Source organism: Gavialis gangeticus, unplaced genomic scaffold (genome assembly GCF_001723915.1).
Source record: "Gavialis gangeticus isolate Ggan-Ray unplaced genomic scaffold, GavGan_comp1, whole genome shotgun sequence".
Classification (NCBI taxonomy): Eukaryota; Metazoa; Chordata; order Crocodylia; family Gavialidae; genus Gavialis; species Gavialis gangeticus.
The window spans coordinates 159,854,302-159,866,392 of NW_017729024.1; the positions used below are offsets into that span (position 1 = coordinate 159,854,302).

The 12,091-nt window shown below is 42.6% G+C and overlaps 1 protein-coding gene across 5 annotated transcripts in view; it reads right to left on the reverse strand.

The window, feature by feature from the left end:
- SPEF2 (sperm flagellar 2) overlaps positions 1 to 12,091 on the reverse strand; it is a 178,647-nt gene that overhangs the window by 145,231 nt on the left and 21,325 nt on the right. For all 5 annotated transcript variants that reach the window (XM_019517971.1, XM_019517972.1, XM_019517970.1 and 2 more), the window contains exons 7-9: positions 10,840 to 11,056; positions 4,523 to 4,711; positions 1,677 to 1,864 (exon numbers count right to left, since the gene is read on the reverse strand). In XM_019517971.1, the coding sequence (XP_019373516.1) occupies positions 1,677 to 1,864; positions 4,523 to 4,711; positions 10,840 to 11,056 (594 nt within the window). The remainder of the gene's footprint in view (positions 1 to 1,676; positions 1,865 to 4,522; positions 4,712 to 10,839; positions 11,057 to 12,091) is intronic.

Here is a 12,091-nt window from a genome sequence, read left to right on the forward strand (position 1 = left end):
GGGCTGGAAGAGACCTTGTAGATCATCGGGTACAGTCCCCCTGCACTAGGCAGGAAAAGACAACTGGGGTCAAGTGACCCCAGCAGGGTGACCATCCAGTCTCCTTTTGAATATTTCCAGGGTAGGTCTGAAGGAAGTTCTCGCAGCCATAGTTTCTCTCAGCCATGACTGAGCTGGGAGAAGACCCTGGATTTCCTCAGCAGGACTAAATGAACAGGCATTTCAAGTTTGAGGGGAAAAAAAAAGGAAATGTTTTGTTTAGAAAAAGTCCAAAGGCAAGTTTCAGCTTTTTTGTATTTTTCTTTATTTAGCCCTCCACCTATGCCCACTGATAAACGGAAACTAAACCACATGATGGTAACTTAGCTATCATTGAAAGAGACAGGGTACCATCCACTAATCACAGGGCCAGAGCTTGCATATGGGCAGTTATTGCAGAGCAGCTGATATCCCATAAAGCCCTGCTCCCCACTTTTACCTTATAGAACACTGTTAGTCCCAAGTGTGGTTGAAAGACTATTTAGACCAGTGGTTCTCAACCTTTTTAGACTCAAGACAACTGTCAGAAAAACCAGGCACTTAGCTCTCACTCACATTTTGACTATGAAAAAATAGAGCCATTTTTCTGTTGCAAAGACCACAGCAGGTCAAAATGCTTTTAATACTACAGATTTCTATTTAAAACCTCTTGGTTTATCTTGTGAATCACATCTGCACACATAACAGTGCTCACAGCACTGTTGACAGGATCTCAAGGCACCCCAGAGTGCCCCAGCACCCTGATTGTGAATTGTGGGTTTAGACCATAGATGGAGAAGTCTAATGGTATAACCTGTACACAATTCTGAAAACCTGTGATCCTATGGGAACAGAGAGCTGGTATGAAATGTCTGCAATCAAGGAGAAGCACATAACCAAGGATGGATGAAAGTTTTTCATGGAAGTATTCTGTTATGAACTTTTATTTGTCTGAGAGAGAGAGAGAGAGAGAGAGAGAGATGTGAATATCTGATGTGGCCAGAATTGAAAACCACCAACTCCTTGAAAACAAGGGGAAACTGGTACACTGAGGCGAGTGGAAGCTGAAGCATGAATGCGTCTGAAGGCAAAACAGGTGAGAAAAACTACCATGGAGCCCTAACATGTTAAGTTAGTGTTAGAGTGTATGGTCAAGATGGCCTAGGAATTATGCAAGGGGCCTCTCTGCTCTTGGTTTTCAAACAACTCCCTAATCTTGCCTGACTCATCATCAGAAGCAAACTCTCCACTGCTCAATAGACCTCAAATGGGACACAGCCTTAACATAACAGATGCTTAGCCCATCAACACATCTCCATTGCTACAACAATCACTCCTGCACAACAAACCATGAGAATCTATGGATTTTATATATGCCTTTCCCAAAATGTGATTCATCTGATCCAATGCACCAGATGCCTTCAAGGTAACTATGTGGGTGAAAATAAACAGCAACTATGCATCAGAATGAACTCTCAGACAGAGGTACATATTCATCAGTTAAATGCGAGATACCTGTAATGTGTAGAGGGGGCCTATGGAACACAACTACAAAGCAGGTCATTTGAAAGGGAACATAATGTACCTGATTAATGTTTTTCTCTTATTTCTTTTGTTTCTAATATATTTATTTTCTCTGATTTCTGAAACATACTTACTTGTTTGTCAACAAACGATATTCTCCTGTTTTGGCAGACAAATCAATAATTTGGTTGATGACTTCCCGGCATATTGAATAATGCTTTTTATAACGAGCCTCAACTCTTTCAGCAGCAATTTTCCTGTGAAGTTCTTTTTCTTTGAGAATCTGTTCCTCATAATCAATTTTTTCTTGTTTTGCAAGAGCCTAAGAATTTTTTTAAAGCAAACTTTTTACTTTGTAAAAGGAAAAAAGATTAAAATCTGCATAATCCTTGGGAAAAAAAAAGAACTGGCTCAACTGAAGACAGGAATAGAAAATATGTTTTAGCATTGTTTATATAGCAAGCAATAGCTACAGTTCTGAATACAATTTTTGCATGTTCTAAGTTCCCACTTTTTTGTAAAATGGATACAATATAGGAAAAAACTTATTTAATCCACACCAAGTAGAACATTAATTTGTTTAGTGACTTCTGAGAAAATAGGACATTTATCTTTAGAACATGGAAAGAGTATTTTTGATATTTATGAGAAACAATCATGTTGAAAACTGGGTGAAGTTCCAGCCACGTTGATGGGTGCATGGCAAGACACCCACTGTGTGGTAAATAAATAGTGAGGTCTTAATCAGCTTCAGAGAATTAATATAAAAATACTGATGACCTTTAAATATAAAAATGTTAATGACTGACTGACCTTTGAAAACTTACATAGAATCTAACTGAAGACAGAAAGCAGACCTTTGTAGCTAAAACTGAAGGGAGAAGCGACCGTGGAGTCAGCAAGTCCCTGTGACACAGTGGCCCCTGCTGGCCAGGAACTGTCATTTCAGGAAATAGTCTTATCAGAACACAGATGGTGAATAAGCAGTTTCACCAGGCCTAGGAGAATTATGCTCATTTGCTTTTTAATTAGGGGAAAAGTGTGCAATAAGAAAGGCTGGCAGCTGGTAGAAAAATATATCCTAAGTGCAAGTATTATGTCTACAAGGATGCAAGATGTGGAAGGTAGACCTCTGACTGTATCCATTCAATCATGGATTTCTAAATTCTTTTGGTGAATGTCGGCTTTAGTAACTCCAGACCAGACTGTCGGCTCCAACAAAAAGGGTCTGCCCTGGTCCTCTGCTCCCTAGCCAGAGCACTATCACTCTTCTGGGTGGCTGAGGAGGGGCTGGGGAAGAAAAACCCACCTCTCTGGTCCAGGACAAGACCCCCAGTCAGATGGAGTGGGGAGGAGGGAACCAGACCCACAGCCGGGTGCTCCTGGCCTGGGGAGAGTAGGGGGAGTCTGCAGCGGGGGTTGACTCTGCCTCCAGCTGGGAGCCATGCCTCCTTCTCAGCCCCCCAGGTGGCTGAGAGGAGGAGAAAGCCTGTACTGGGGCTTAGCTCAGCCCCCCAGAGCCAAGAGGGAGGCTGGAGTCCCCTAGCCATGCCCCCTTCTCAACTTTTAGGCCATCTGAAACAGAGATGTGGCTCCCAGCTCTGGGGGAGCGGAGCCAAGCCCTACTGCAGGCTTCCCCACCATCCAGCCTGGAGGCTGAGTGGACGTGGCTCCTGGATTTTAGCTGTGGGGGGCGGAGCCAAACCCCAGTGAGGCCTTACCCACACCCCGCAGTCGACTGGAGGCTGAGAAGAGACCATGGCTAAGGGGTTCCAGTCCCGCTCCCAGCTTTGGGAGGTGGAGCCAAGCCCCCTGCTGCAGGCTTCCCTTACCCCCCTCCCCTCAGCCACCCCCAGGCTGAGGATGGGGCATGGCTCCTGGCTCCCAGCTCTGAGGGCAGAGCCAAGCCCAGATGCAGACTTCCCTTCCCCACTTCCTCAGTGGGCTGGGAGGCTGAGAAGGGCTAGGCGATTCCATCGTGGCTCTCAGCTGGGGGAGATGTGAGGGCAGAGTAAAGCTTCCACTTCCAGCTTCCTCTCCCCCCTTCACCCCCAAGCTGCTCCCAGCTGGGGGTCTGGTGCTGGGTGGGAGGGGTGGGTTTTCCCCTCCTCACCCCTTGCTTAGCTGGTGGGGAGGCTGAGAAGGGGGTATGGCTTGGGGAATCAGAGGGCTCAGGCTCTCTGCAGTGGCCAGTAGACTGGGAGGTGTGCTCTAGCACCCACCAGCTATTAGTATGGGCCAACACAGGGGTCTGGCTGCCTTCCCTATTTGAAAAGTGAACATCAGTTCACTTGCTTATCATTTCAATCTCTGCAGTTTAAAAAAACCTGCAAGAACTGAATTGGTTCAGCCTTGGGCTTTTTGACTAACTGCACTTAGTCCTTGCATTTACATGTGTGGCCCTATTAGGTGGCACAAAACTAATTTAACTCTGCAGCAGGGTAGTACTTGTAAATACAAACACTACAGAGTTTTTTTTAACTTTGCAGCACTACACATGTAGAAGCTGACACGACTTGCCAGCCCCTGCATAGCATTTGAGCTGGACAGAAGGAGCCCTGGCTGGCAGGTTGACCCACTGGGCGCCCTGCCAGCCAGGGCTGCTCCAACCTGGCTTGACATGTTGAGGTCCTGGGCGCACATGTAAATACAGTGCCCAGGAGCAATAAACTCCAACATGATGTGCACCAGAGTTTATTGCTGCATGTTAATAGCACATGTAGATGTGCCCAGTATGCTTTTTCTTAAATCAGACTTTATTTTGGATTTTTGTAGTTAAAGGCACTATATTTACCACTGGATTTTCAAACCTAGAAAATCACAAGTGTTAATGTCTGAAAAAGTGCATTTGACAGAGTGGGTGATGCACTGACTGAGTACATATACCATAGGCCTTCCCCATGTAAGACATGATTACATGTCTTACTGATAGTAAGACAGACTGTCCTACAGAAAAATCAGTAAATAATTAGTTTTTTACCGCCTCTCTGTCAAGAGCTTCTTGGAACTCTTTCAGTCGTCTTTCCTCATATTGTTTCTCTCTGAAAATTCTGTTCTGCCATAATACTTCTTTTTCGTGACGAACATGCATGAGTTGTACAGCAATCCTCCGCTCTTGCTGGGACTGTCTCATTAATCTATTAATAAGCTGCTCCTCCCGGTAAGCCTCCTAAGAGATAAAGCATTGTAAGCTGAACTAATAGTGATTAACTTGTTGGTAGGATTAGTGTCAGAATACATATTACTTTCTCATATAAAGAGTCTGTACAAAATAGCATGACAATATTCATCTGTCTTTTTCAATATCAAGCATATATGTTTGATACATAACTTAACACACACACACACATTTCTATTTATAATGATGATATCAGTAATGCAATGTAAATTTGGTCTTGTAAAGCAGCATAAGTAAGCTTTAAATGTTTCTAAACACCTTTCAACAGAGGTACTTTAAAGAAAAATTATTAAGCGTTACCTAAAAAAGAAATTCTATATCCAAAGAGAAAGTTGCATGCAATTCAAATAATTATTTATAGACATATAGATATTCAGCCCTCAATGGCCAGACTCAGTTCCCACCCCACCACCATCCTGATCTCCCACAGTAGCTTTCAGTCCTATTAGCCATGTTCCTCTCTAATTTTCTAACTTAATTTTCTTCCCCTCCACATATGCTTCCAGATCTAGGTTCTGTCTCCTTGTTTTTGATTCAAACAGCTTTCTTTCCCAACCCTTCTGGGCCCACTGGTGTCAGAATACGTTGGGAAGAGGAGGTACTGGGGAAAGAACACTGAAAACACAGGAAAGTCAGGGCCCCACCTGGACATAGCATAGTGGACAGCAACTGAGAACTGCAATTTCAGGAAAAGTCCTAATCACTCCAGGGCTGAAGCATGACTACTGTGACAGAATTGTTGGAGCATTATGCTCAATACACACAGAATAGAGCTTCACAGCTTATATAGCAGTTTTCAAAAAGTGTATAACTTTGCCAAACCGGCAGATTTTCACATAAATAATAGGCAGAAATTTTTTATTGTTAATTTTCAAGTTTCTTTTTTTAAAGCATGTGGGTACTAGACTTTAGCAAAGAACTTATTACCATTTTTTTGAACAAGGAAAAACAAAGCATTTTTCCTTGAGTCTTATTTTTGGAAATGACAGGACATTTTTGGCTAAAATTTTCCTAAATAATTCAGCCACAGCTTGGTAAATTACTGTCCAAACTAAAGCAGGAGGAAAAAAAAAGCAGCACTACATTGACAATGCTCTCCATCCCATGTAAGCCTGGGCTTACTGAAAGTTACTGCTGGCTGTAACTGTGGACTACAAATCCTAGGGGCACCTGGAAGCAGGAAAAGGAAGTGATGAGCAACCCTGCAGAGTTCTGCTTCTGTGATTGTGGACTGCAAATCCCAGAGACCTCAGAGGCAGCAGGAAGAGGAAGCAAACACACAGCCCATGCTGACTACATGCCAGAAAGCTGTGCTTTAGTGCCCCCCAGCTTCTGGCTTGAGCCACTGCGCTTCCTGAATCAAACATAAATGTCTGTTCACTTCTGTTTCAGTTTAATCTGTGCAGTTTAGACTAACTTGCAACAGCTACATCAATTCAGCCTTGAGCTTTTTGACTGTCTGTACTTAGCCCATTAGAGCTAAAAGGCAAACTGATGGCAAACTGAAGTTTTGGATATCTTTCTTCTGGCACATTCTCTACAATCCCAAACTGAAAACTGCTGGCTGTATAGGAATAGGAGGGATTTGGGTTTTTTTCAAATTTAGACAAGTTCTAACCCAAGAATGCAGGAATCTGGGCAACATGTCTTTGAAAAGGGCATTTTCCAATGAAGTTTCAATGGGCTTATTGTAGCTAATGCCACGAGTTCAATAATACTCTAATTCTGAAATTATCCAGGAAAGATGATGAAAATATTTAGAACCTGCCTTAAAAATGAAACCAGAGCATCTTAACTGGAAGTTGTCATTCAGCAGCTGGACAAAAGTGCAACAATATTTAATGAAAAGAACCTTTCTATTCAAGTCTCCTCAGAGAAGGAAATGTTATGGTAGTTAACAAGATAACATAGAATCATAGAATAGTCAGTCTGTTAGGGACCTCAGAAGGTCATCTAATCCAACCTGGTGGGACTCCACCTATGACTGGGCCATAGGTATAGACGGCTATATTCTGTACAGGAGAGATCATGAGAATAAAAGGGGTGGGGGTGTAGCTCTCTGTTAAGGAAAACTACACGTCCCTGCAAGTTGGCATTAGCACTCAGGGAGGATGACTGGAGTCCCTCTGTGTTAAAATACATGGGGAACGTGGCACACAGGACAATGGTAGGAGTCTACTATAGACCTCCTAACCAGCAACAAGAGCTAGACCAGGTTTGCCAAGAAACTGGCTGAGGCTGCATGCTCTCAGTGCATGGTTGTCATGGGAGACTTCAACTACCCAGACATCTCATGGGAAGAGTACTCAGACAAATCTGAAAGGTCACAAAGCTTCCTCACATGCGTGGACAAGCTCTACCTGACTCAAGAAATCTATGGACCAACAAGAGGTAAAGCGTTGCTGGACCTGGTACTGGCCAAAGGGGATGATCTATTCAGCAACCTAAGAATCACAGGAAAGCTGGGAGACAGTGACCACGAGCTGATCACTTTTACTATCCATTGCAAAGCTGACAAGTCAGTCAGCAGTGCAGAAGTCCTCAACTTTAGGAAAGCTGATTTTGAAAAGCTCAGGAGGCTTGTTGTCAAGGCACTAAGGAGCCATGACTTGACAGGGAGAGGAGTTCAAGAGGAGTGGTTGCTCCTTAAGGGAGCAATCCTGACAGCAGAAGGGATGTCCATCCCATCTCAGAGGAAGGTAGCAAAAGGGCACAGCAACTTCCTTGGCTCAGCAGGGAACTCGTGGACCTCCTATGCCTAAAAAGAGAGGTTTATAAAGGATGGAAGACTAAAATCACCACCAAGGAGGTGTATTCTGCACTGGTCTGGACTTGTAGGGAGTGAACCAGGAAAGCCAAGGCTGCAGCTGAATTTCATCTAGCTACACATATCAAGGACAATAAAAAGTCCTTTTTCAGATATGTGGGGAGTCAGAAGAAAAGCAAGGGTAACATTGGACCCCTGTTAAACCAAATGGGACAACTGATAATTGACACCCAGGAAAAAGCCAACCTACTTAATGGGTACTTCACGTTGGTTTTTCATCAGCCCAAAGGGACCGCCTTGTCTAGCATGATGCAGGATGGCCAGGGTGAGGGCAAATCTACACCCAGCATTGGTGTAAGCCTTGTAAAGGAACACCTTGAGAGGCTGGACACCTTCAAGTCAGCAGGGCCTGACAGATTGCACCCCAGAGTACTTAAGGAGCTGGCAGGTGTCATAGCCCAACCATTGGCAAAAATATTCGAAAACTCGTGCCACTCAGGTGAAGTAGCTGAAGATTGGAAGAAGGCCAATGTGGAGGAAAGTAGATCCGGAGAACTACAGGCCAATCAGTTTGACCTCAATCTCCAGTAAGAATCTGGAAAAAAGTATCAGAGAGACAATTCTTGACAAGCTGGCTGATGGCAACATTCTGAGGGACAGCCAGCCCAGGTTTGTTGCGGGTAGGTCTTGCCTGACCAATTTCATGTCCTCCTATGACCAAGTGACACATCACCTGGACAAGGAAGAAATGATTGACATCCTATACCTGGACTTTAAAAAAGCCTTTGATCTGGTATCCCATGATCTCCTCATGGAAAAGTTGACCAACTGTGGCCTCAGCTACATCACAGTCTGATGGCTGGAGAATTGGGTCCAAGGTGGGACCCAGAGAGTAGTAGTCGATGGCAGTGAATTACTGTGGTGCTCCATGGCCAATGTCATTCCCCAAGGCTCTGTCCTTGAACCAGTTCTCTTTAATGTCTTTATGTACGATGTGGACACTGGCATCAGAAGTGGACTGGCCAAGTTCACTGATGACACTAAACTTTGGGGTACAGTGTCCACACCTGAGGATAGGCCTGATATAAACTGGATATAAACCTGATGAAGTTCAATACCAAAAAATGGAAGGTACTCCACCTTGGGGAAAAATACCCCGCAGCACGCTTATAAGCTCTGCAGTGCTACGCTCGCTAGCACCATGGCCAAAAGAGACTTAGGGGTCATGATTGACCGCAAGATGAACATAAGCCACCAATTCAATGTTGCAGCTGGTAAAGCAAACAAAACTCTGGCTTGCATCTACAGATGCTTCTCAAGTAAATCTCAGGATGTCATCATCTTGCTATACTTGGCCTTGGTGAGGCCGCAGCTGGAGTAGCGCATCCAATTCTGGGCTCCAAAATTCAAGGATATGGAGAAGCTTGAGAGAGTCCAGAGGAGAGCCACGCACATGATTGGTGGGCAAGAGAATAGGCCTTATGAAGAGAGGCTGAGAGCCATGGGACTCCTCAGGCTCAGGGGTGGCAGCCAGGGGTGTGCATCAGGACATATGGGGTGTGCATCAGGATCTGGGGGAATGCCTGTTCACCAGAGCGCCCCAAGGGATGACAAGGACCAACCATCACAAACTCTTCCAAGACCATTTTCAGCTGGACATAAGGAAAAACTTCTTTACTGTTCAAGCCCCCAGTGTCTGAAATAGACTCCCTCCAGAGGTGGTGCAGGCACCTGCTCTGGACTCTTTCAAGAAACATTTGGACGCTTATCTTTCTGGGATCCTTTGACCCTAGTTGACTTCCTGCCCCTGAGGCCAGGAGCTAGACTTGATGACCTTTCGAGGTCCCTTCCAGCCCTAATGTCTATGAAATCTATGAAACCCATGCCAAAGGCAAGATCATCTCTGTCTAAACCATCCTATACAAGTGTCTATTTAACTTATTCTTAAAAAAATACACAAACAGCTATATTGCACATCTATTGGTTACAATGCCCCAAAACACCAAGAACAACTGAGCCTACCAGAAGTAAAGTAGTAGGGAAAAGGCACTGACAACATCCTACTACCACTATAGAAAACATATATTCAGATCTTAAATATGAGAAAGCTTTGTAATAGTAATTACTTGAGAGATAATGCATAAAAAAAACTTCAAATTACATCTGAGACAACAGTGGCATCCAGTGGTCAAACACATAACTGTGTCTGATGTAATATATTAATTCTATATTTATTACCATAAACATTACATTTATTACCATATTCTGATTTTTTTAATTAAATGGGACTAGAACAACTACATGCTGTTTTATGAAGAACAGCAAGAAATGGGAAAAACAGAACACAGAACTCAAGCTTCAATAGCAAAAGACCATCTTCAAAGATTTATACATGTACTTCACTTTCTGTACTGTGGGCTAAGTTATGCTCCCAGCACCCAAGCTAAAATTTCATCCTGTAAATATCTGCAGAGTAAAAGCCTAAATAAAGAAATGTCTTTTCAACTCTTAGTTTAAAAGCTATGTATATGTTTATTTAAGCCCTATACAAAATGCAGATTGGTACAATGCTAGTGCCCCAGTCCTACAACAAATTACACCTATTCATTAAGAATCTATAAAACACACTGCAAGATCAAAGTACAAACTGAAAAACTAGATGTAGAGAAATATAAAATTCAATATTAACTCTGACATGTTAAAAGTACTGAGCACTTGTAGATTTTACAAGCCTAACCAGTAATAAATAATTACATGTGTGATATATAACCTAGTTAAAGTTCAAATTTACAATCTTAATCTTATGCATTATACAGGATTGTGCAATGAATACATTTTGGAAGTTTCAGTTCAACTTTTCTTGTTATTCTGAAGGGAAAAGTAAGGACTATACCTATTCCTGCTTTAAAATATCTTAGCTTTATAGACATCAATTGAGCTATGATAGTTCTTAAGGAATCTTTTTCCGTGTCTACTCTTACAATAAAAAAAATGTGAACAGATTTTGTTAAACCTTCCAAAAATAGTAGTATCATCTGAGATAAGAATATAAGAAGTTCCAGCCTATCAACAACTTCCCATTTGATGTTCCCACCACCAATACATTCAAAAGCAAAATATATGCCAATCAGAATGGCTACACTTCCATCTTATAAAAAGAAATGAGAGATGAGGATGATATTATCCAGTTTATCAACTGCAAGAAGTTCAAATCTCCCTTCCGTTCTGAAACTATTCTGATAGCTAAAGTCTGCTGTTAGGGGCACAACTAATGCACAAAGTTTTGCTTTGTTTTTCCATTTCAAATTAATAACCCTACACAAGGTATAGCACATCAGCACACATATCTCACCTCTTGTGCTTCGTGGGCTATTAGCTGTTCCATTAACATCTTTCGTCGTCGTTTTTCTCGTTGCTCTTGGGCAAAAGTGTCTTCCTCTAGACGTTTTTGAATTTTTCTGATATATTCATCCTCTGAATAGGTATTTAATAGCTCAGTAGTTGTCTGTTCTGAGATATCCTGGGCTGCTGAGTCTAAGTCCAGTGTCTTCAATGACTCTTGTATATTACTGAGAAAATATATACATCAGAAAAAGAGTTATTTTCCAATAACTGTTGTTCTTCAAGATTTATTTCACTGTGGGTGACCATGACTCCCCTGGTTGCAAGAGTGAATTCTGTGGCACCCCACGCATCTTCTTAAGGTCTTTGTGCCTCCCACCTACGGGAAAAAGGACTCAGTGGGCTCAACTGTCCCTCAATTCCTTCACCAATATAGAGTTCTGAAGACCTCTGCAATATTGGGGAAGAAGATAGATTCATGAAAGCAGCATATCTCTAAGAACTATAGTTTCTATGGGGTAAGTAACCATTCCCATTTTTTCTGTGTGATATCTATACAGACCAGATCCTTGATGATTAGCAAGCAGGCATCTGTATATCTGAAAGCAGATACTAGGAGACCATGACTACCAGACAGCCTGACCAAAACTGCATTCAAGAGGAACCTTTCATCAAAGGGTTGTGCCTTGTAAAATGCATGGACCAAGTTACCGTACAGAGCTGTCTAGATTGTAGTGGAACGAGCTCTGATGCAGATTGAAATACATTTAAGAAATTGTAAGCGACTAAAAGAGAGTAGTAGTAACAGTAAAATGAATATATTTTGATATAAAAATGTAAAATGATTTTACAGAGGCTGAATAGTTTAATGATACATTGGTATTAGTGAAGGGTTTTTTCAATTACTGTATTTACTTGACTATAAGACAACCCTGATTATAAGATGACATCCCAGGAATTAGATCCTATATAAGGAAAACGTATAAATTTGTTAAAAATGTTCCAGACATAGAATCACATTATTGCAGGTTTGCCTTGATTTTGTCCCTCTCCCACTTCTACAGCACCAAAAATAAATCTAGGGGGAGGTGGGCCCCTAGCACATATTCCCCTCCTCCCCCTCTGCAACTTCTTCCTCCTGCAGCACCTCTAGTCCCCACTTCGGCCTCCCCCTCCAACTGTCAGAGCCTGCTCTCCCTGAGCACATGGAAATGAGGAGCAAATCTGAAAATGCTGACTGATGAACTGATCCATTTTATCTT